General features: G+C 41.2%; 1 protein-coding gene across 16 annotated transcripts in view; it reads left to right on the forward strand.

The window, feature by feature from the left end:
- Window positions 1–25,065, forward strand: part of TNIK (TRAF2 and NCK interacting kinase) — a 275,815-nt gene extending 250,750 nt beyond the window's left edge. For 15 of the 16 annotated variants that reach the window (XM_083177755.1, XM_083177756.1, XM_083177759.1 and 12 more), the window contains 10 exons: window positions 476–640; window positions 1,749–1,881; window positions 4,355–4,525; window positions 6,318–6,461; window positions 8,402–8,536; window positions 14,480–14,580; window positions 16,583–16,732; window positions 20,603–20,762; window positions 21,317–21,456; window positions 23,216–25,065. In XM_083177755.1, the coding sequence (XP_083033881.1) occupies window positions 476–640; window positions 1,749–1,881; window positions 4,355–4,525; window positions 6,318–6,461; window positions 8,402–8,536; window positions 14,480–14,580; window positions 16,583–16,732; window positions 20,603–20,762; window positions 21,317–21,456; window positions 23,216–23,299 (1,383 nt within the window). In that variant the 3' untranslated portion in view covers window positions 23,300–25,065. The remainder of the gene's footprint in view (window positions 1–475; window positions 641–1,748; window positions 1,882–4,354; window positions 4,526–6,317; window positions 6,462–8,401; window positions 8,537–14,479; window positions 14,581–16,582; window positions 16,733–20,602; window positions 20,763–21,316; window positions 21,457–23,215) is intronic. The other variant, XM_083177758.1, reaches the window with a different exon arrangement.
- Window positions 25,066–25,843: the final 778 nt, after the last annotated feature.

The raw sequence follows: 25,843 nt of genomic DNA on the forward strand, positions 1-25,843 counted from the left end.
CAATTAGAAAATATGTGGATAAGCAGAAGTTAATAATTTGTCTCACCACATACACTACATTGTGCATACATGGAACTGGACCAAAGGATAACATATAAGCACAATATATTTAATTTTAATATTGTGTTTCTGAAATTCTTGGTAACAAACTTTGCACCTAGGGGTGCCGTGAAAAATATTCTGATACTTTAGGGTGCCGTGATATAAAAAAGTTTGGGAACCACTGAGTTAGGGAAAAGGCAGTCGTAACTGGTTTTACCTCCAGGTGTCGTATACTGTACACCTTAAGTTACTTTGTATCTATTGTATATTGTCATCTTACATTTATGGTGAACATTTGTTCTTATAGGATGTACTTACTATGTCATTAATTCATTTGAAATGTAGTCCTGTTAAGCATGATGTCACCATCTCAGTGTTCAGGTTTAGCTCTTCATGTGGAACTGTCCATGTACTTTCCTTTCTTTCTCCGCAGCCTACTGGAGATAAAAAACGCTCTGGCCATGCAGAAAGTAATGGTTTTGCCGGCCACATAAACCTTCCTGACTTAGTCCAGCAGAGCCACTCCCCGGTGGGTACTCCAACTGAGGCGGTAGGGAGAGGTTCAACGCATGCACAGGAGATGGAGGCTGGGACTGAAGTAGGTGGCGGCACTACCAAACTAACATAACTTCTTGCTTGCTTACTGGTTGCAAGTATTTACACTGGTGTTATTCTACCTTTCCTTCTCCACCATGTCTACTACCTACAATGCTAATAACTGCAGCAACTAATCCCATAAGTGAAGATCACCTTAGACTTTAATATTATTACCACCCTTGTGACTCTAAGGATTCTAAAAACAAATACCAATCTCTTGCATTTTTCTTCGGATTCTCTATCTTTTTACATAATTACTATGTGAATGTGGCCTAGTCATAGCACAGTAAGAAAAGTCTGGACTGTACTTAATATTACATATTTTGGGGATTTTTAAGTGCACTTAAGCACAGTATGCTTTGCATATGTAACACCTATAGATTACCATCAGCTAGAGAGCAGTTGCTATAGTGCCACAGACCACAATGGAACGTTCTGTTGCAAATGGAAGGGGTCTGGAATAAATGATGTGCGTCATCCTTTTATACTACATGATAACATTGATAAGCGTACAGTAGCTGCAAAGGAATTCACACTGCTTACTAGTATAGTATATGTGAGGGTAGTCCCAGTGCTCACACAGGTTCCACATCCCATGTACAAAGATAGTGTCATATGGTGTAACAGGTGATGGATAAAGTTCCATATATAATTGTTTTTTAAAAAGACACTGGGTATAGATGTTTTTCCTTTGCATGTTAGACTTCCTGTCTGCAACCCCTATTAAAGGAAGGGGATTTTATTTTTATTTGTTAAAGAACTGACACGCTCTGCAGCCTAACGAATGCACTGTATGAACTGTCTTCTGAAGTTCTGGATGTGAAAACGTTTACGTAGCATGCTTGTATGTTCACGCAGTCTGCTCTGTTCTACTCTGCACTAACACCTGATTCATATTGTTTCTGTCTCCTATAATCGGGGAAATGCTCACAGATCATGGTCCCATAAAGTTGCCGCTTATTTAAAGCAGACCAACAAGTAGTACTATAAAGTAGAACCTTAGTTTCACTCTAACTATGGTATATTTCACTACCATTTTGTAATTTAGAGAGAACAATATAAAGACTGATGAAAGCCTTTTGATTATGTTGGTGTTTTTATCATTGTAGTATGGCATGGGGAATACCAACAAAGCATCATTTACTCCATTCGTTGATCCAAGAATTTACCAGACCTCACCCACTGATAATGATGATGATGACGAAGACGACGATGATGATGATGAGGAATCCTCTGCAACAGGTATTGGGAACATATGGTTTGGATTTTACTATTAATATACTGGTCATGCAGCTTGCAGGTAGGTGGATAAGGGATTTATTTAGGATCCTAATATACCTTTCAGTGTTCTCTATGATAGCTCAGCTCATTTAATGTCAGGAAGGGTTGACAGAATGGCTGCTTCCTTTGTATCGCAGTGGTGAGGAGTGCCAGATAATAGGGCATTCTTTCTGAAGGGCAAAATTTACAGTTTTAGCACCTTTTGCTGGTTATTTCTATGTTCCAGATACGTTTATTTCTTATAATCTATTAGACACTTATTCTCTGGAATATAGTATAAAGAATAAAGTATATTACATCAAATGCATGGTGTACCTGCTATATCACTGATGATGCACTGCATTATCTGTTGGCACCTACAGTAGACATCGCTAGCGACATAACCGCAGCCGGCATAGGCAAGCAACCATGTCTAGTGGGCGCACACAAGTGCTCGCTCCCACAGGTCATAATCAACATCCTCTGGTTGGCTGTGCTGCATAGTCAGACAATATTGTATGCCAGGGCTTGACAAATCCTGGGGGCCAGGTCGCCATGGTGATCAGATTCAGCTTCCTGGCGACCAGTGACATGATTGTGGAAGGAGTAGGGAGCCACAGACATTTATCATAGATCACTTGTTCGCTGGACACAATCTTGCTGCTCTCCCCCCTCCTGACAGATAAGTGGCAGCGGTGGCCAAACCCCCCCCCCCCTCTCCCTCTCCCGCTTATTTTTTGTGGGTGAGTTATGGTGCACATACATGGTATGGTATCGCATGGTACAAAAAGTACAGCACCTTTCTTTCTGTAGCGCATCGCATGCATTTTGAACTAGATGCGATGCGATCTGAATCAAAACGTATGGAGCGCATCCTCAATATAATTTGTTAAGGGAAATTGGATGTAAAATCACTCCAGTTACAGTTGTTCAGGTGTGTACCCAAAAGAAGACTTTTTTTTTTGTACAGTATGTCTATAAATGGGTGCGTGCACACCACATGGAGGTGTAAACATCATGAAGCACAAAAATAAATATCCGTCTGCAGAGTGATTGTTCTAGTAGTCAGTGGAATACTCAGTGACATATTTTGACATTCTGTATAGTACATTTTACCCATCAGTAGGTTGAAAATAAGGACATGGATGTTCCTAATATATAAATAATAAAAAAAATATATATTTATTTTATTTTTTCTCATAAAATATGCAATCATAGATGAGGCTTGAAATAATAAAGGTTTGAGGACAGTATATACAGGCGCTAAATGGGAGACAAGACAATGAGCACAGATGATAAAGATCTAATGAGAGAACAATAGCAAATTATTGTGATATCTATACTAAACACAACAGCATAATTTTACTAGCACAAATAGAAACATAGAATTTGTGTTACCCTCTTAAGTGTAACGGACTACCACTTGCTATAAAAATCAAAATGGGGACTTCTAATTTATTGACCGTTATTACTATGGGAGAAATTTCATTTACCGCAGTAAGCTCCTGTGGCTGATTGATCCCCACGGGCTTATTGGCTTAGCCCTGACCGCTGACAGTTGCATGGATTTTTTTTTTTCACCTACAGGAAAATATTTATCCCGGATCATGTGTTTTTGCACAAAACTGGTCATTCACCACAAAATAATAACCGGGCTGCAATTGAATTGCATAATCACACCATTTGGCAAGAAGTCCGTTTTTTTGTGATCAAGTGAATATAAATGCTGTACACAGTGGTCTAGTATAAACACTTATTTGTTGTTTTTACTACTAGATTCGCTTCCATTTGTTATAAAGCCTAAAGAAAATATCTTTTACATTTATTTTGTTTTTACTGCAATACATTATGATTCACCTTTAAAGAATTGGGGGTGGGGGGCCTGCTAGTGTCATGAATGTGTCAGATTGTTATATCTCATGGAATTGGGGTTACACCACATGAAAAAGAAGCCGCCTCAGCTGTCATTCTTCCTGCCTGAATGATGATAGGAGTTTTGATTTATTTTGATTTTTTTTTTTTGTTGCTGTGCTTGAAGTTTTATTTATTTATCTCCTTTCCCCGAAGAATAAAAATATACCATATATGTAAAAACATGGGTTGGCAACACTGGACACACCATCAGTTGATTGCATTACAAATCCCTTAGAGCAGGCATGTCCAAATGGTGGCCCTCCAGCTGTTATGAAACTACACATCCCAGCATGCCTTGCCATCGTTTTAGTATACCCTAATAGCAAAACTGTGGCAAGCCATGATGGGACTTGTAGTTTCACATCAGTTGGAGGGCCATAGTTTGGACATGCCTGCCTTAGGGTGATGCAATTCAGCAACATCTGGAGTGCCGTTGGCTGCTCATGCTCAGTACATGATGTGAGATTGTGATGTGACAGAACACGCATGCTCCATTTTCTTATTATTTTTTTGCTGAATGAAGAGAGTGTGTTTTTTTTAGCCCTGTTTACTAGCGAACTGCTTAGACAAGAACAAGCCAAGCTGAATGAGGCCAGAAAAATATCAGTGGTAAACGTGAACCCTACCAATATTCGTCCTCACAGCGATACTCCAGAGATCCGGAAATACAAGAAACGCTTTAATTCTGAGATACTTTGTGCAGCATTATGGGGTGAGTGTGCTCCTTTGGAGCTTTCTCTGTTTCTTTGTCTGTTCATTAAATAAAGATTTCTTAACCTCAAAAGCAGCATCAGATGTGCACCGTACCGTACCACACTTGTGTTACCTCAGGGATAGCTTTCTAATGTTGGCAATGACTACTGTACATCCATTACATATCAAATCATGACACTGATTTCCACAGTCAAAATGTCAACAATACTGTATACATTTTTGGTTGAGGCCTAAAAATGGATGTCCACGTTTATGTATCTTTTTTCTCAGAAAAAATGTAAATCGTCACCTTAAAAATGTCATTATTTATTTTAACAAAAAAACACAAAACTCTCCCAGATCTTTTAAAAATGTAATAAAACATATATATTTAAAAAATAATGTAATAATTCTGATGATAAAAATATAGGCATTAACAACAATTATTAATGATTTACAATGTGCACAATACATAGTGACTACAATATTCTGTATTATTATAGTTAAATATAACTATGGACTCATTGGTAAAGGGTTCTAACGAAATATTGTGGTAATAGATACAGAATATAACAAAATACTAGTGTCATGTAGTTTGTATCAATGTCAGGTGGCTCACATGATAATGATGCAAAAATATGGTCATCCAGATTGTTTATAGAAAATTACATCCAGTATCGTATAGTAGGGGAGATCTACTACTGGGCACTACACCCGTAGCGACTCTGCTGAGCATTCTGAGTGATGCTAGATCGCTCAGCAACATTGCTCAGCACAGCGATGTGCCAGTGCTGTGAGCTTAGAGATCTGTCAGGGCCAGTATTCTTCGCTGAGATCGCTGGCCCTGACCGAGGCATTTAACTAACTTGATTTATCAAGCACATATTAATCATCGGGCGATATCGACTCGCGGGGGCCATGCATCGCTATGCCCCTACACACGGAGCGATATACATGCATTTTCTGAGCAATGTAGTGAGATCACCAAGAAAATGTCCTGACATCGCTACGTGCGTAGGCCCCATTAGCCTTGGATAAATAAAGTGCATGGTGATATAGTACCAGCCAAACCGCTCCATGTTACAGGCTGTGGGCAAGATGCACTTAAGAAGCCCATACGTGGTTCGCGCTCCTGCGGACGTCTCATCGCACAGTACAAAAAGTATGTGCTGCACATACTTTTTGCACTGGCAGTGGATCACATCGCACATCGCATGCGTTGCAATGCAGTGCTATCCAGCCTATAATGGGTGCGATCATTGCACCGTGTATGGGCACCTTAAGCTTCAAAGTGATAAAATGGAGAATAACAAACTGCAAGCCAATCCTCTCATACCTGCCATGTCACAGACTATGTTTGAAAAATGTCTGGCAGGAGCTGATTGGTTTGTTGTTTATCACTCTCCTTTTTATCACTTTTGAAGCTTAGTGCATCTGGCCCTATGTTTGAGAAAATAACAGCTGGTAATTGGTTGCAAATTTTCGCTCTTTCCAAGGCTCAGTGCAGCTACCTGCAGCATGTATGGACGCAAGTCTTTATTCAGCCTTACCTACTATGTAACTATATGTAAATGTATGCCCAGCATAAGGAATATCTGTTTATCCTGGTTGTGGCTGCATTTATGATTGCCACTATGGTAGACAAAAGCCTATGAGCAACTGACACACAGACACAAAGTGGTCTCCACTCATATAATGACTTTACCCATATACAATCCGTGTCCTTTCTGTGATAAATTGCTGTAAAGACTAATTTCAGAAATTTCAGGACAACCATCTGACAGTGAGTGTTTCATCTTTCCTGCACACAGGTGTAAACTTACTAGTGGGCACAGAGAATGGATTAATGTTGTTGGATCGCAGTGGGCAAGGAAAGGTCTACAATCTTATCAACAGGAGAAGATTTCTGCAGATGGAAGTTCTAGAAGGACTGAACGTTCTTGTAACGATATCAGGTATGACAACTTGCAGCCAACATCCCCAATTGCATTTCCTCACATACAGTAGGGGCACTACAAGCAGGCAGCAATAGGGTGGATGGAACGGCAACTCCAGGCCTACATATAAAAATAGGTCTATACTCATGACAGCTTGATGATCACCAGAAAGACAACAGCTGGCCACATGGTCAGCCACATGGTCAGCCACAAGGTCGGCCATAAATCATAAGTATTAAACTTGCATTTCTATTTGACATATATATGCCATTTTTGTAATATTATATATTTAAGGAGACATTGGAGATTATAGCTTATGTGTTCTACATGCCTGCGTGGCATTGGCATCACCTCCTCCACTTCTCATATTAGGCCCTTGAACACTTCCAGACCCATTAAGCCCTTTATTGAGATTTCTTCAATGTATAGTTTATCCTGTAAATGGGTTTATGCTGGTCACACCACATGATCATGTCCGGCAATAATCCAGCGCTCATTCCAGTTTGTGAGGCCAAAACAGCCAACTGTACCAGACATCACATCATCAGAATCCATTAAAAATATATATATATGGCATACTGCTAAATCTGGCATGCTGCCTATGATCATGTCAAATGCCAAACTGGTGGGATCAGCAAATAACCAAAACTGCGTCCAAACTACTACATCTGTCATTTTATCAGATGCGGTCCAGACACACTGGGCATTTTTGCACAGTGTTTATGGCCAGCTATGATGTGACAATTGCTGGCTGGAAACTTGCTCAGTGCGGAAGCACTGCGCTAATTTATATGATATAGGAACATGCACCAATAATGTTATAAAATATTTATTAAATAAACAGTAAGCATATAATATTGGCAAATAATATTGATCTGTGGTGGCCAGTGGCCACCAATCAATTTAAAATCATAACATTAATCATACATGATACAATTCATATATTTTAAACCAATATTTTAAAATAAAATTGACAACAATCTTTATAATGATGTTCTACTAATAAATGTTCTCAATAGGATGTGACCTGTCCATACTTTAAAAGTCCACCAAGTGCCTGATAACAAAGTTAGTTTATACGTTATTTGCCATATGATATTAGGCGTATGCGAGCTTGTAGTAAGCTACTGGTGTCCGCTGTGGTGCCGGGGACTCGACACCCACAGCGGGGATCCAGTTGTTGGAGGCTGTCTGTCGAATGACAGATGTACTATAGGCTTTGACAGCGTCTCTCACCCAATGTGACCAGTGTTATGTCCGTGAGATGCAGGACACTGCATCTGCCACCTGCCGTGTCATGGCATACAGACAGCCACTAGGATACCGCTGTTAGTGGGGGACCGGGAGCTGCGGCAGCATGTGGAGCCCGCCATTGGGACAAGATGTGCCGTCTGCAGAAGGTAGAGCTCGGTGTCTCTCACCCACCATGGTGTAGCTCTCAGCCACCGTGTGTTGGTTTCCTCCACCCGCTCCAGGTGCTTCACTAATACAAGGTCTGGGCAATGGAATTGAAAAGGCACAGGATGGATGTTGCATACACACTGAGCAATTTTCCGCCTGGGCCAGCGATTTTCACTGACAGTGAACCACTTTGCAGAGTAGGAGACTGTAGAAAATTGTTCAGTCTGCTGGTAAAACCAGCAGATGGCCAGAGGCAGGCAACAAGGGTGCTGGAGCTCGCAACGGTGCTCATTGGCTAGGGCATACATAAGCACCCCAAAACACCAAAAGTGAGCTGCTTTCAGCTCAAAATTGCCCAGTGTATATGGGTCTTTTATATTGATTTTTTTTTAAAAGTACTTGTGCTAAATAAATATAAAAAAAAAAATGTTGGTATTTAAATTGTTGAATTCCCCTCTACAAAAAGGATTGCATTAATTCATTAGGAAAAAATACATACATCTTTACAGTCCTTTGCATTTATTTTATAATCCCACTGTTACCTTGTATCTTCTTAGGGAAAAAGAACAAGCTAAGAGTGTACTACCTTTCCTGGTTGCGGAACCGAATACTGCACAATGATCCAGAGGTGGAGAAGAAACAGGGTTGGATAACTGTAGGTGATCTAGAAGGCTGTGTACATTATAAAGTTGGTGAGTTCCTATTATATTTTTCTGTAAGAAGTGTTTAAATGGTCGAAAACCTTGTGTACTAAGGATCTGGTTTTCGATAGGCCACATCAGTACTAATACATACAATATAGGGGGAGATGTACTTTAACTTTTCTAGAGTGATAAAGCGGAGAGAGATAAATGGCCTGATTCAGGTTAATTCGCAAAGCACATTTGGTTTGCTAATGGACAAAACCATGTGCACTGCAGGTGGGGCAGATGTAACATGCAGAGAGTTAGATTTGGGTGAGTGATTTGGTTTCTGTGCAGGGTAAATACTAACTGCTTTATTTTTACACTGCAATTTAGATATCAGTTTGTAGTACAAACCCCACCCGAATCTAACTCTTTCTGCACATGTTACATCTGCCCCACCTGCAGTGCGGATTTTGTCCTTTAGCAAACCAAAGCCCTCTTTCTGGTTCCCTCGCTCCCCTGCAGGTTTGCACAGGGGAATGATGTTTAGCGACTGCACATGCGCATAAACTTTTATACGCATGTGCAGCCATTTTGTGCGAGCGGGTACGGGAATTGATTTATTAGCTGGCTGCTCACACACAGCAGCGCAGGTGGGGGGGCCTGGGATTGCATGCTGTGGTCACGCCAATGGGAATGCCCAGCTTTCATGGGTGTTCCCATGAAAACTCTGGGCGTTCCCATGGAACGCAGGGACGCAGGGGTGGGCAGCTGACGTCAGCAGATGTCAGCTGCATGTCCTCTTCCCATACAGGGAGTCCGCAGATTTAGGACACCAGAGAGGTATCTTAGATCTGTGAGTGCTGTACAAATCATTCGATGGTCGCAGACCATTGAATGATTCACCCCCGCACGCAAGCTGCGAATGGATGTTTAAGCAAAATGGCATTTAGATGACCCGCAAAGCTGCGAGTCAACCAAAATGACCCCCCAAATGTGCTTTGCGAGTGATCCTGAAGCACCCCAAAAGTAGCAGCCAATCCAACCCTAACTGCCATGTTAGAGGCTGATTGATTGGTAGTTTTTTCCACTTTATCCCACTTAGTACATCTGCCCCATAACCTGATCAAACTCAACTTAAATGTTTTGTTTTATATGGTCTGTTGTGCTTTCCGGTGTTCTTGAGACATCTGACCTGATGGTTAACTGGCTTGTGTTTGGGAGAGAGTGATGGAAGCTGAGGGGTTTGAACATATGAACCCCACAGTTACACTAGCGTTCATTTAAATAAGAAAAACCTTTTTAACCTTCTTGAAACCTCTACTAGCCAGAGACTATTGAAAGGAATTTACACAAAATGTAATAGTGCTGATTGTACGGTTTCTACCATTATCATTTTCCAAATCTATTGGGGTTATTCAGACCTGATCGCTTCTATGCTAATTTGCAGAGCCTTGCAATCAGATAGCTGCCTCCCACCAGAGTAAAGTCATGCCCTGTGAAAGGCTTGAAAAAAATATTGGCGATTTAGCTGCAAATCCTTTTGCAACTCATTTACTATCTAATGATTTTTCCACTGTGTACGGTCTGTACATAACCCGAGATCTACTTGGCCGGTGTGATAGAAACCGGCTGATAGAGGCTGGAGAGGATGTAAAACACCCCCCCCCCCCCCCCCCCTGAAGCCTGTGTATTTGCGGATACTCGCAGAAAACTTCCTGTTCCCACTGCTAATATTGATGGCTTCTTGTCAATCAAATTGTGAACGGCTTACGACAAAAAAAAAAGATGCTGGATTTTATTGCTGGATGGCCAGCACTATGATTTTTCAAAAGCACTAATACATGCAAACACAGAATGCAAATAATTCTATGATGACTTGAGAAGGACCTTTCTCGACCTTTGATGCCGGGATCCTAAATTTGTATACACACAGCATAGTTAATGTTATGTTCGTGTCTGAAATATATGAATCCTCCTTACATTAGAAATGCCAGGCCCTGGTACAAAGTGTGGGCATAGCCACTATGTGTGGATATTGTCACTCATGTTTAGTTTTCTGTGGTACCATCTACAGAGACGCACTGCTGAAGAGGGCTGTGACCTGCTGGAACCACCCCCTCCTCTCGGTACCCCAGGTTACAATGCCAGATGTAACCTGGCAATTATCAGAGCAGAGATGATAGATATCCTTTCAGCATAATGCTGCTACAAGAATTCTATCACTGTTCGCTTACTATCATTGTCACACATGTCCAGGACCTGACAGCAACAAATCACACACTGTACATTCATATCTAGGGAAGAATGCAACTAGCTGCAATAAACAATGTTTGCAGTAAAAGCAGGGTTTTTATCTTGACTCACAATATGCTGCTCATCAATTTGTCGTGATAAATTACCAGGATTAATTGTCCATAGAATTTACTGTAAATGTTACTTCACCGCTGCTGAGCAGCTGATAAGCTTGGGGGAAATCCTGGTACTTGTGTATTATCATGGCGCCCATCACATTGCATACCACTAATTAAGGTATGCGATGGGACCCGATTTGAGCCTTTCCCCGGGCTGAGTACACAATTTTAATATCACGTCGCATCGCATGCCATTATAATGGCATTCGATGCGACGCGATCATGCCCGATTTGGGCTTATTCCCATGTTAAATGCCCCCCAGACCCGATTTTTAATTGTGTACCCACCCTGATGGGTAAGGACTATGTTAAATTCCCCCCCATTGTTAACGCCACCCCACTATCAACGCCAACCCGAAGCGTGGCGAGCGCAGCGTGCCCGCGAGGGGCGGCGGTACGCGTCCTCCGACCTTTTCATACCCCCACTATTTTTATAGTTGATTTTATATAGTGTGGCGAGCGGACGCAGAATATATGTGAAGTCATTCGCATCCCCTCGCGGGGCTCGCTGCACTCACCATGCTTCGGGCTCAGTGGCTCGCTACGCTCGCCACACTATATAGAATCAACCACGCCGACGTGGATGGTGGGGGTAGGAAAAGGTCGGAGGACGCGTACCGCTGCGCTCGCCACGCTTTGGGTTGTGTTGATAGTGGGGTGGCGTTAACAATGGGGGGCATTTAACATAGTCATTACCCATCAGGGTGGGTGTACAATCAAAAATCGGGTCAGGGGGGGCATTTAACATAGGAATCAGGCATCTGGGTGCCTGTACAAACAAAAATCGCGATTTTTTGGTTGTACAATGCCCTACGATAGAAAATGTGGGCGCCGTGAAAATACACAAGTACCTACAATTTTAATATCGCATCGCATGCCATTATAATGCCCGATAAGGGCTTATTCCCATGTTAAATGCCCCCCCCAGACCTGATTTTTAAATGTATACCCACCCTGATGGGTAATGACTATGTTAAATGCCCCCCCCCATTGTTAACGCCACCCCACTATCAACGCCAACCCGAAGCGTGGTGCGTCCTCTGACCTTTTCATACCCCACTATCCACATCGGCGTGGAGTTGATGTTTATAGTGTGGCGAGCCACCGAGCCCGAAGCTTGGCAAGCGGACGCAGAATATATGTGAAGTCATCCGCGTCCGCTCGCCACGCTATATAAAGTCAACTCCACGCCGACGTGGATAGTGGGGGAATTAAAAGGTCGGAGGATGCGTACCACCACCCCTCGCGGGCTCGCTGCGCTCACCACGCTTCGGGTTGGCGTTGATAGTGGGGTGGCGTTAACAATGGGGGGGGAGGTATTTAACATAGTCTTACCCATCAGGGTGGGTGTACAATCAAAAATCGGGTCTGGGGGGGCATTTAACATAAAAATCAGGCATCTGGGTGCCTGTACAATTAAAAATAAGGTCCCATCGCATACAATGCGATGCAACGCGTTTTTTTGGTCGTACAATGCCCTACGATGGAAAGTGTGGGCGTCGTGATAATACACAAGTACTGAAATCCTTATTTTAAGTTAAAAATAAATGAGGTAAAATTTTCAAGATTTGGTTCAGAACCCCTGGGACACCCCCTGAATGCCTAATTAGGCATTCAGAAGTTTTTAATTGGCCAATAATGACATGTCATTTTTAACATTTTTAGAGAAATGCTTTGGAAATTACTCTTGATTAAACTTTTTATCACAAAATATTTGTGTCCTATTTCTGTTTTGTTTTTGCTTTTAAATTAGGCCTCCTCCAATTCATTTGCATGCAGGTGTCACCCTGACTGTACGCAAATGAGGGGGAAATGCTTGGGTAGAGGATTTAAAAAAAATGGTTCCTAGCTATCTTTCTCCAATAACAGACATTTTTACATATTTTGGGAACCCTAAATCTCTTTTTATGACCACTACTAGACTTTCAAAATGTTTTTCTAACAGTAGTTTGGCTTTTTTGAGAGTACAGGCCGATTTCCTTATTTTCTCCTACACATTTCTCTGGTATTGATAACAAGAATCCAGTTTTGCAATTAAATAGGGTGAATCACTGGAACAGGAAGACTCTTTTAATGGTAATTTTTTTGTGGTGTCTGCAAAATGACTGAACGTGGTGGGTTACTGCGTTATCAAGACTATCTGAATTCCCCTATGACTAAGGCACACCAGGAGTCTGTCTGATTTGATGTAGGACTGCGTGTAAATAAATCTCTGACTCCATATACAGACTCTGTCACATACAAGTATCAAATTAATCAGCACAGTCTCCTTGTGCACCCTAATCACATAACATTTCATTTTTGCAAAAAAAGAAATCCCACGGGACTTGATGGCTAGGGTTGCCACCTCACTCACCTTCAATTCCTGGAGATTCTCCCCTCTTATCCTAATGCGCGCACGCTCCTGGGAAAGTGGGTGTGACCTCGTAAATGGGTGTGGTCTATTCAGGAAAGTGGGTGTGGCCTCTATAATACACACTTTTAAAACATTTAAAAAAATCTAAAAGAACCTGTGTCCATTACATTTACTATATATATATATATAGATATAGATATAGATATAGATAGATAGATAGTTAGATATACAGTAGCAGGCGGCAGCACTCACGAGACTTAATGGGCGTAATTATGCACATAGGCACAAGTTAAGCTAATAATGTTTCGGTCTTTAATGACCTTTGTCAGATTGATCGAAGGTCATTAAAGACCGAAACGTTATTGGCTTAACTTGTGCCTCTGTGCATCATTACGCCCATTAAGTCACGTGAGTGCCGCCGCCTGCTACTGTATATCTATCTATCTATAGCAATCAATGTGCACATACATTGGTGGCCAGGGCCATTCAGGCAGTGGGCAGCGGCGGCAGGGGGATGACTGTCCCTAAGTCCAGAGAGTGGACATGCAGCCGGACAGCAGAAAGCATGTGATGGTCGGACGGGGAGTGGAGGTGATGGTGGGAGGCAGAGCGAAGGTCACAGTGACTCACCCTGCCTTGCGCTGCACGTCTGCGCATGCGTCATCTGACCAGCGGTGGGCGGGGTCCGGCACGCACTAATGGGGGGAGACTGGAAAAGCCTCCGGGAGAGTTGCCACCCAAAACGGCAGAATCCCGGAAATCCGGGAGAGGTGGCAACCCTATTGATGGCTCACTCACGCCATGCATGTAGCACTGCATGGCATATTGAGGCTAGATGTATGAGGACGTAAATGACCCTACCATTTACTTTTATACTCTGTTTATATTTAAAACTATGGGGCAAATTTAATAAGGTCCAAGTTCATCATTTGTACAGGATACTAGCTGATCTTGGGCGTATTTTAAACTGGCAATAATTTACAAGCAAACCTATGTACCTTGTAAGGAATTGCCGCTTTAAAAAATAGTCTGAGATTGGACAGCATCCCACACCTCAGACCTTTATCTCTTGTCATTAGTGTTTCCAAAAACTAATATATGTGGTATAGCAGCAGGTTAATGGTTTTATATGTTGTGAGATGCATAATGTTAATCTAGACAGCAACTATATAGTCAACCTATTTTTCTTACATCAAGCCTCCAGTTTAGAAACGACTTATATACTGTTTTTTCTTGCAGTGAAATATGAAAGAATCAAGTTCTTGGTAATTGCACTAAAGAATTCTGTAGAGATATATGCCTGGGCTCCAAAGCCGTATCATAAGTTTATGGCTTTTAAGGTATGTGCAAATAATATATTATGAACTTACCATAAACTGACAGTATTTGCCTACAAAGAAACTAGTTTAAGCAGCTTTCTGACCCGACTAGCATTATGAGAGGCAACGTAATTACTTTCCTACAGAACAGATAAACACAAAGGGCCTCAGTCAGCGTTGTAGAAGCAGTTAAGGAGCAATTTGCTCCTGGAAGAAACTTTTTTTTTATTTTTTTTATTTTATTGTTTGTATGTGTGATTTGCTGTTAGTATGTGCTGTTTGTTATTTTTTTTCTTTAAATTAAAAACTATAAGGATTTATATTGATACTGAAATAGGCATGACAGATGGAGTCATTTTGAGCCATTAAATTATTTTCTTCTAAGGTACTAATCCTTGACTAGAAACACAGTACCTAACCTGTGGTACTAATTTCACTTTTCAATTCTCAATTTTATGAAACCATAACAGTGGGTGTTGCTTGTTCTCCAGAATTTAAGCTAAAGATGGCACATGGCGGACCTAGCCAGTGGCAAGACAAGCTTCTGTGTATTCCAAGGCAAAGTTCATAAATGGCTTTTATTGCTCGTTATTAGATTTATTTATTTTACCTTTTTTTGTCATTTTCTATGTACACATTTTACACAAATTCTCCTCAACACACTAAAATGTGCAGATAATTGGAAATACGCTCACAATAATACCAGCATCACTGTGTCCTGTCCTGTAGAATATGCCAGCACAGAGCCAATTGTCCAAGAAATGTGATGGTGATTTCTTAATATCCAGCAATTGTAGTGGTTATGTGACCAACGTACAGCAAGGGACAGTGAAAGGCTTCTCGCCACCCTAGGAAAGCCGCAACCTACTGCCTCCCCCACCCCACAATGACACCTACAGTATACCCACTTTCCAACCCCTCAGTGGGGAGGTAGTGTTATAGATGCTTTACAGCCACCACCTGCATTAAGTACAAAAAGGATGCCTCCTTAGATGTACTTAATTTTGTGATAAATAGACAGACAGGCTAGACACCCCCTCCCCCCAAGATCCTAGTCAGTTGCCAAATGGTAGATCCAGCCATGTGTACAGACCATACACTGGTCCATTTCTACCCACCCTTTTTGGGTGAAATGTAGCACTTAACCTAGTTGCCATGTTTTCTATTGAGAGATCAGTATTTGGTGTCGGTATACAGAAGAAAGAAGTGTGTAATGTACTTACAGCTTCCTGCTCTCCCTATATATGTCAATGATGCGTTCAACAGCTGTTTTATTGGCATATAGTATCTTCAGTTTTTCTTTTGTACCCTACATGAGCACATTTGTTTTAAGCAGAGGACTTGTTGATCTGACCAATAGTGGCTAAAACAAATGAAACTGATAGCATTGTGGCAGCACGGACAGTGTAATGGTCAGTATTGGAGCATCACAGTGTTGAGGTCATGGGTTCGATTCCCTCCATGGCCATAACTGTGCAGAGTTTGTATATTCTCCCCATATTTAGCTTGCGTGGGTTTACTCCGGATACTCCGGTTTCCTCACACATACCAAATATATGCTGGTAGGTCCCAACAAAAATAACCCTAGAATGTATGTGTGTGCGTGTACATGTGGTAGGGCATATAGATTGTAAGCTCCACTTACAGATGTGAGTGTTCAAATATTCTCTGTAAACCACTGCGGAATTTGTGTGCGCTATATAAAAAACTGTTAACAAATAAATAGCATTAATTTCCCATTGATACAGGAGTTTAGTGAAGGAGATATGGCAGGTGTTATCCACCAAAATTACAGAGTACACTCCTATACATAAGATAGACTGCTGCGCCCCAATGGTTTACATTCCCCACCTTGGCTCGCCCCTGGCCCTGAGTGCTTGTTAGACTAGAGGGTGGTTTATCTACAGTTTCTCCTCCTTTTAGTTGAACGAACATTAGTTCTGTAAATAATTCTTTCATGTTGTTTGTTAAACTACATGTATTTTGTTGCCTAAAAATAAAATGTAAAAAAGTATGTGTTTAGTCCTTTACAGACCTCCAGCATAGACCATTGCTCTGTGATCTGACTGTAGAAGAAGGCCAAAGGTTAAAAGTAATATTTGGCTCAAGCACCGGTTTCCATGTCATTGATGTTGATTCTGGAAATACGTATGATATCTACATACCATCTCATGTAAGTAATTATACAGCATTGCATAGTACACCTGCCCGTCTAAATTTAAGTTACCATAAGAGGTCACACACAAGCCAAATGGTTTACTTACCAGTGATAAATTCAGGACTGGTTAGGACTCAAATGAATTATTACAGCCAATTATTCTGTGACTTGCACATCATACTGTGCTAAGCTTAAGGACACATTGTTTGGCAGGGACTATGGCATTATGCTAATGTTCCTTAGAATAGAAGTACCTAGCTATAAAATAACTAGAAAACGTAAATATTTCTATTGTATTATTTCTGAATATGTCTGCTCTGGGGTTGAGTTATGTTTATTACATCTAAACACTTTTGTTGTTGGCGGCCCAAAGGCTCATGACCGATGAATATCCAACTCACTGAGATTTCCGTTGGTGAATACTTAGATATTGTAGAAATTCAATAATCACTACAACGTTGGCTGCTCTGTAAAGCAGCCATCCCCACAATAACTACCTCTGCTGATTGTGTATTAGCATTAACCCTTTTGAGTGCCAAGTGAATTTGTCATGGTGTGAAAAACATTTTTATTCATCAGAATGACCTGTAATGTTTACGTTATAATAACCTTTTTTACACAACATTTTTTTATTTGAATTTATATAACAAATGTGAGCGATGCTGGCATTTTTAGCCGATATTTTACATATGTCTCACAGAGATGTTGGCATTTTAGCAGATATTTTGGCAACATCTTTCAGAGACTCAAAGGGTTAAGCCCCTTATAATGGACAACCCTGTTACCAAAAACACACAGAAACTAGTGCTTCCACATGTAGAACAGGCACATTTGTGATCATGAATAGGAGCCAGATGCACTAAGCTGATCAAATGGAGAGTGATAAACAACCAGTCAATCAACTCCTACCTGCCATGTCACAAACTGTGTTTGAAAAATGTCAGGCAGGAGCTGATTGGTTAATTGTTTATCACTATCCATTTTATCACTTTTGAAGTGCATCTGACCCTAGGTCCCTTAGGGCTGTTTCACACAGTACGGTTCCTGCCGCACGGTGAAATCCCGTACGGCCAGGGAGCCGTGCCGCACTCAGCAGTTGTGAATGGACACTATTGTGTCCATTCACACGGGACGGCCACGGCCCGGCCGCACGGCTGCAGCCGGATCCCCCCACTGGAAGGGACGGCTGCCGGGCTGTGGCCATCCCTGCCATTATAAAATTCTGAGTGCGGCGCGGCTCCCTGACCGTACGGGATTTCACCGTGCGGCAGGAACCGTACTGTGTGAAACAGCCCTATGTCTTTGACATGGTATCCTTGTTTGTATGCAGGAGAGATTTTATTTACATAAAGTAATATTTCAGGTCTATTGAATTTGTCATTGTTTTCAAAGTATTGTATCATATAGAGAAAAAATTACCAAGCTTATTGTACACTAAATAAAAATTGAAATCTGACATTAAATAGCGATTGATATTTTTGTGCATTATACGGTTTTCCTGCAAGTTAAAGCGTAGTGTTTTACCAAGTAACCTAGAAACATAGAATTTGACGGCAGATAAGAACCACGTGGCCCATCTATTCAGCCCGTTTTTTTAAACGTTACCTCCTTACTTTTTGTAAGGATATCAATATGCCTATCCCAAGCATGTTTAAATTGTACTACTGTATTTGCCTCTACTACCTCTAATGGGAGGCAATTCCACTTATCTACTACTCTTTCTGTGAAGCAATTCTTCCTCACATTTCACCTGAATCATCCTCCCTCTAGTTTCAGTGCATGTCCTCTTGTTCTGTTGCTCCTCTTCCTGTGAAGAATGTCTCTCACCTGTACCTTGTTAGAAACTTTCAAATATATAAATTGTTTTATCATGTCCCCCCTTTCCCTTCTCTGCTCCAAAGTATACATATTAAGATCTTTTAGTCTTTCCTGGTATATTTTGTGATGTAGGCCATGCACCATTTTAGTTGCCCTTCTTTGTACAGTCTCTAATGTATTTATATCCTTCTGGAGATATGGCCTCCAGAACTGAACACAGTACTTTAGATGAGGTCGTACCAATGACCTATACAGTGGCATTAATACTTCTTTCGGTACTCTTTACCTAGATGGGCGCCCGCGATTGAAATCGCGGGCGTCGGGGGTAAAAATCGCGGGTACATAAAAATCTGCTACCCGCGATGACCGCGATTTTCCCATAGGGAACAATGTTAAAAAGGCTGATTGAGCGCGATTTTCATGTAAAATGCCTCAATGCCCGCAATTTGGCCATAGGAATCAATGTTAAATGGGCTACAGAGCCCAAATAGGCCCAATTAACCCTTAAATGTCCCCCCAAATTTTTAACGCCACCCCACGATCCACGCCAACCCGAAGCGTGGCGAGCGCAGCGAGCCCGCGAGGGGCGGCGGTACGCGTCCTCCGACCTTTTCATGCCCTACTATCCACTAGGGCGTGGAGTGAGAATAGAATAGTGTGGCGAGCGCAGCGAGCCACCGAGCCCGAAGCGTGGCGAGCACAGCGAGCCCCGCGAGGGGACGCGGATACCTTCACAGGTAGACGCGTCCCCTCGCGGGCTTCACAGGTGTCCGCGTCGCCACGGACACCTGTGAAGGCCGCGAGGGGACGCGTATAACTGTGAAGGTATTTGCGTCCCCTCGCGGGGCTCGCTGCGCTCGCCACGCTTCGGGCTCGGTGGCTCGCTGCGCTCGCCACACTATTCTATTCTCACTCCACGCCCTAGTGAATAGTAGGGCATGAAAAGGTCGGAGGACGCGTACCGCCGACCCTCGCGGGCTTGCTGCGCTCGCCACGCTTCGGGTTGGCGTGGATCGTGGGGTGGCGTTAAAAATTTGGGGGGACATTTAAGGGTTAATTGTGCTTATTTGGGCTCTGTGGCCCATTTAACATTGATTCCTATGGCCAAATCGTGTCCATTGAGGCATTTAACAGTAAAATCGTGTCCATCGGGCCTTTTAACATTGATTCCTATGACAAATCGGGAGCATCGCGTCGCGGGCATCGCGGGTACATTTATGGCCGGCCGGCCGCGACGCGACCGACAAGATTTCCATGTTTAACATGGGTTTCAATGGGAAATCGCGGGCATCGCGTTGGTCGCGTCGCGGCCACACATAAATGTACCCGCGATCACCACGACGGGCGCCCATCTAAGTAAAGAGTACCCTTCTTTCTTTCTCCTGCTGATCCTTCTCCCTATGCAACCAAGCATCGGACTTAACTTCTTCATTGCTTTGTTACATTGCCTACCTGCCTTTAAGTCCCCTGAAATAGTGACACCTAGATCCCTCTCTTCCTCAGTAGTTTCCATTATAGTGCTATTTATACTATATTTAGTCTTTGGATTTTTGAGACCCAAGTGCATGATTTATCATTTTTTGGCATTAAACTGGAATTGCCTTGCTCTTGACCATTCGTCTAATCTACCTAGATCATCAATCATTTGTTTTACCCCTCCTGGTGTGTCTACCCTGTTGCATACCTTTTGTGTCATCTGCAAAAAGGCACATTTTACCCTCAATTCCATTTGCAGTATCACCAATAAAGATATAAAAAAGCACTGGTCCAAGTACAGATTCCTGGGGTACTCCACTTATAACCTTTCCATCCTTTGACTGTGCTCCATTTACTACAACTCTCTGTTTTCTGTCCTGCAACCATGCTCTTATCCATTCAACTATCTTAAAATCCAATTCCAAACTTTGAAGTTTATTTAAGTAGACTGCCTAATCGCCAGTACCTCAGCAGCAAATGGAGTTTTACTGGTAGAACGATGATATACAGTAAAAAGCAAGGCCGTGGCAGGAATTTTTGAATGCTGTACATCGTATTATACCAACACAAGTTTCATTGTCCTGTTTGCAGATTCAAGGTAACATCACTCCACATGCCATTGTCATTCTGCCAAAAACAGATGGCATGGAAATGCTTGTGTGCTATGAGGACGAAGGGGTGTATGTAAACACATATGGCCGAATAACTAAAGATGTGGTGCTTCAGTGGGGTGAAATGCCCACTTCAGTAGGTGAGTTTCTAATTCTATAGTATATTATTTATATAAATATAATAGTTGCCCTGTCATCTTTCATAGGATTGAAAAGCAAAGTTCTGTTTATTGCTTGTGAAGAGGGTGCAGGGTATATTGGTTCCAGAGGACACAGAGTGGAAACCCTCCCCTACTTGGTACATTGGGCATATTTACTCTAGGTTAATACTCAAGATGAATCCCAATCAGATGCTGTCAACTCAAGTCAGCTCTCTGTTCCTTACCAATACTTTGAATCTGTAATAGTAACAATAACCATATGGCCAGTTAGGTATTATTTATTTGCCCAATACAAATGGAATGCTGCTTAGAGTTGGGAGTGTGAACATTTATGAAGGTGGCTGTATTGGGGTTAGCAATAATGCAAAATAAAATGGAAGGAAAAAAGAGCCTCAATCTTGGCATACAAAACAGGATCTACTTGAATCTGAGGGATTCAAGTAGATCCTGTTTTGTATGCCAAGATTGAGGCTCTGCCACCAAAAACAATGGTCTTTATTAGAATGTATTGTAACTCTCTGTCTTGTTCCCAGCGTATATCCATTCCAATCAGATAATGGGATGGGGAGAGAAAGCAATTGAAATTCGTTCTGTGGAAACAGGGCACTTGGATGGGGTATTCATGCACAAGAGAGCCCAGCGGTTAAAATTTTTGTGTGAAAGAAATGATAAGGTATTTCTGGATTTTTGTTGCATGAGCAGTATAATATAATTGGAGGGTAAAATATTAAGTAATAAAAATAATCAATATATCATTAAGTTGCTCTGTCCAATCTTAATGTCCACGTACAAGGGGTTGAAGTTTCTGAATGCACAGTTATATATACAAACAAAGTGCTCAGTACAATTTTTTAAAAGTATTCATTAGTGGAGTCATTGTAAGGTTGCATATGCTCAAACCACTGGAGCAGTCTCAATTAGGTATGTCTTCTACATGCTGAATAAAGGTCTCCACTGCAGCTTCCAGTGACTGAAAACAAATCCCATTCATCTTGCACTTCATTTGTAGGATCACAAAGAAGTCACAGGGGGGTCAGATCTAGACTGTGTGGTGGGTGACCAAAATCCACCACTTTCTTGCATATGTGGGCAGGTACTTTGTCATGATGGAGAAGGGACACCATGAGCATGAGTTCTTGGCCATAAAAACAGCAACCATCTGTTTGGCCACACTGCACTTTATTGGAACTTCTGTTTCTGCGTACCCACTGGGCCGAAACTGTAGATCCAGTGTTCATCCCCAGTGATGATCTACCAGATCAAATTTGTGCAATCGCCATCAAATATGGCTAGCATGTTTTGGCACCAAGTCACAGTCTTCTCCTGTTTTCAAGTCAGTAATGGGGCACATAACATGCAGAAACCTCGCTTAGTCAAAGCTTTTTGTAGAGTATCACGAGGGTAGGTCCCAATGAGTTGTCTTTCTCCTTGGGCCAAGGCCCCCCTAGCGTCCACCTTGGCTATGGCCCACATGAGCTATCGCTGATGGGTGTTCAAAGGTCAACCTCAGCGTTCCTGGTTTTCCAGGGCTGGATTTCTGCAAAACACTTACATACAGGGCTTCTGCCTCAAAAGCAGTTTGCAGTCAGGCAAAACTCTTCTGTCGCAGACCACTCTTGTTGTCGCAAAAGTTCAAGGCTCTCAATTGGCCTCTGTTGAGCTCCATAAGGGGTTTGTGAAGGAAGTGAAAATGCTGACTTGCAGTGTTGCTTATATACATTTCTGTGCCTAGACATTTTACAAGACTTTTAGTCTGAGATTGCAGCTCACAACCACACAGTCAGATTGCTTCTAATTTACCAATACACTACACTTCTGGAATCTCATTGCACACCCCTCGTATGCATGTCTCCAATATGGTGGCTGCCCATATATTCTGTAAACTTGGATTAGAATGTGGAAGGTATATTGTGATTAGGAAACTTATGGGTACACACTATACAATATATTGGGTGATGTTGTGATCCACGATGGTCTGCAATGATTATCGTAGATTATGTAGCTTCAAATCCACCCAATACATTGTTTGATTTGTGGGATCATGAATGACCAGGTTGTTACATTATGCATGTAATTATGTACTGCACCATCATACAGAGATTTGTGTGCAATGATTCAATAAATCCTTCATCGCATTGCTGGGTCACATCATCGTTCAGTTGTGTCCCCAGCTTCACACTTAAACTCAATGCATTTTTATTGTCTTTGTTTATTCCATTTAACTTTTTTTTTCTTTTTGTTTCCTCTTTGACCTCCAAAGAATTAGGTTTGAGCTATGTATTGCAAACAAAGACCTTCGCTAACATATTTTATGATTTTTATTAATATATCTTATATTATTTTGTTTGTATTTAATTATTAACCATTGAATTTGGTGTCCATGAAGTACATGTGGATTTTATTTTCTACTTTGTTTCAATTGTCTTCCACAGGTTTTCTTTGCATCAGTGCGGTCAGGAGGCAGTAGCCAAGTCTTTTTTATGACCTTGAACAGAAACTCCATGATGAACTGGTAACAGAGTTCTCCAAGCAATTCTATTCATGGCATTATTTCTAGACTAAGTTTGGTTTTGTAGATGTGCATTACCTCTCGGAACTGTCTGCTGTCATTTAAAGAGGTTGAAGATTCTTCAATTCTGCGGAGTACAGAGCCCTTGGTGGCAGTGTACCAGAATACAGCAACCTTGCCCGTCAGCGAGAACAGACACTTTGCACTTCAACACTGGGAACACTGTGGCTCCGAGGTCCACAGACTAAGCTGTGTTATAGTGGCTTGTTCATTTTACCTTTTCATTGTGTCTTATTTTGTAAGAATGGCAAAAACGAACACAAACAAGTTTTGAAATTTCTGTCTGCCTGCTCTAGCGATTATATAATTATACATATGTTGTACAATTACCAAGTAAAATAAGACAGCACAATAATGTACCTTTTTCTGTTTTGCTAAAGCTGTATAGCTGGGTAATTAAAAAAAAACAACCTTTTTGCCTTCATCAACCTGAATGTTGCTTTTTAATAGCAACAGCCTAAATAATTTTTAATGAAAAGCAAAATGTTTCCTCTTCTTTCGGGAAACGTAGTTTAAATGGCTAAACTAGCCGTATTCTAAAGAATCTAATGCCATCATTCAATCTGTCTGTTCATATGGTATATTGATACATGCAAAATGATGTGTGTTGGTATGGGCAGCAGGGTCATGTGGGAAATACACAGAGGGGATTACCTGTGTTTTTCCTTTTGTATAATATGCAACAGGTTCGGGTAAAGACAAAGGGGGAGCATGAATGAAGAGCTACGGGTGATTGTCACCTTTTTAAATCTTATTCGCTCTTATGTACAGCTGTTAAAATGGATGGTGGTTAGGCAATAATAGTACTTTTGCCAATATTGTCACAGTGACACTTTCTAGTATTATGACGTCAGGAGCTTCTGTGAGGCTGCGGCCTATCAGTCGGGGATATATAGTACAAAACATCTTTTTTAACCAAAGGATGTCAGGAATTAAACACTCCCGTGGTTTACAGGCATCAAGCTTTACACGCCAACATTGGAAAGACAGATTTTGTTTCTAAGAATTACCCAACGTACAGTAACAGACCACATCTGTGCAAAAAGATGATAATTTAAAAAAATAAAAAAAAGTTTTAAAAAGTGTGTACGTAGTTCAGGTGATAGAGTCTTTGAAAACAAAATTCTCAAATAATTTAATGATAAAATACGTGTATCAGAATTTTATTTTTAATAGCTACAAGCATGGCTGACTGTGGTAATAGGGTGTTACAGTACATCCAGAAAACTGTGTTGCGCTTCTTTTACTTTTATTTATTTTTTACCTACCTCGTTTTGATTTTTTCTTTTGTTTTTGAGCTGTTCATTGCAGCATCGTTACTCCTTTAAGTACCTGAAGATATGTGTTGGTAACTGCCAGTGAAATCCAGTTTAGTCTCCTTCCTTAAAAAAATGTAAACAATAATGAATTTCAAAAACCGTACCGCTGCGGACTAGCCAGAAAATGGTTTGCACTCCACTTGGACACTGTTTATGTCGCGGCTGTTGATCAGGAGAAAAGGCGTGTGGCACTCATTTCAATTTGGTTGCTATTGTTTTCTTTTAGTGGCTGTGATTGTACTTTCGCTGGGTGCTTTTAACATTCTGTTGCTAACTGATGAATCTTTTATCAGTAAAACATAACAAATAATACACAGTTTCAACTATTCTTTTTTTATTGTGGGTTTTTTGGGGTACCGTTATGAAATAAAAAGGGATTATTGTGTTTAAAGAATGTTGTGTCTTGATTTATTGACTTTTGAACAAAAGAAAATGTATTTAAATAAAAAAATGTTTTTATTTTACTTGCAAAATGTAAGGAGGCGCGACATGATATCATGATATCGTGATATAGGTTACAAAGACCAAGGATATGCATTAGAGAAAATCTGTAGCTTGCATTACTACAAGGAGAATTCTATAGATTTTGCATTTCAATTCGAGCAATAAGCCTCAACAAAACGGTCAGCTCCACTCCGCTGTCTTATTCGTCCACAGTAGACCACCAACCACCAAAGAGCACAAACCACAATGTAATGGTGCACAGTAAAATGTATCATTTATGCCTTCTTCAGGCTTCTATAAAAAGATATCAATATTCATATAAAAAAATCAGACTGGTGTTCTCTGTGATTATGGATGATCTGATTCAGTCCACGCATGGGGTAACCATTGTTGTTAATGTTTATTTTAAATATGCTGTAACCTGCTATATAGATCTGTAACTTGTCATATGTTTACACACCTTTTATGTTTGTTCCTATATCCATTGCAACCACACTTTCTAATTGAATTAAAAAACACGGGGGTCTGCGACTGTGCACATCTATTATTTATTTGTCGTATTTATACAAAACAATATCACACAATTGCTTTTAGTTATCTAACAAAATGCCAGGGTATAATTTGATATTGATGTTGGATTGTGATGAGCACAAAAGGAGAAATAAATCCTCGGTACACGGTGAGAAAAACATCTAAAAATGGCCCATAGCTACATTTATCTAGGGGGC

This window comes from Crinia signifera, chromosome 3 (assembly GCF_055691185.1).
Source record: "Crinia signifera chromosome 3, ASM5569118v1, whole genome shotgun sequence".
NCBI lineage: Eukaryota > Metazoa > Chordata > Amphibia > Anura > Myobatrachidae > Crinia > Crinia signifera.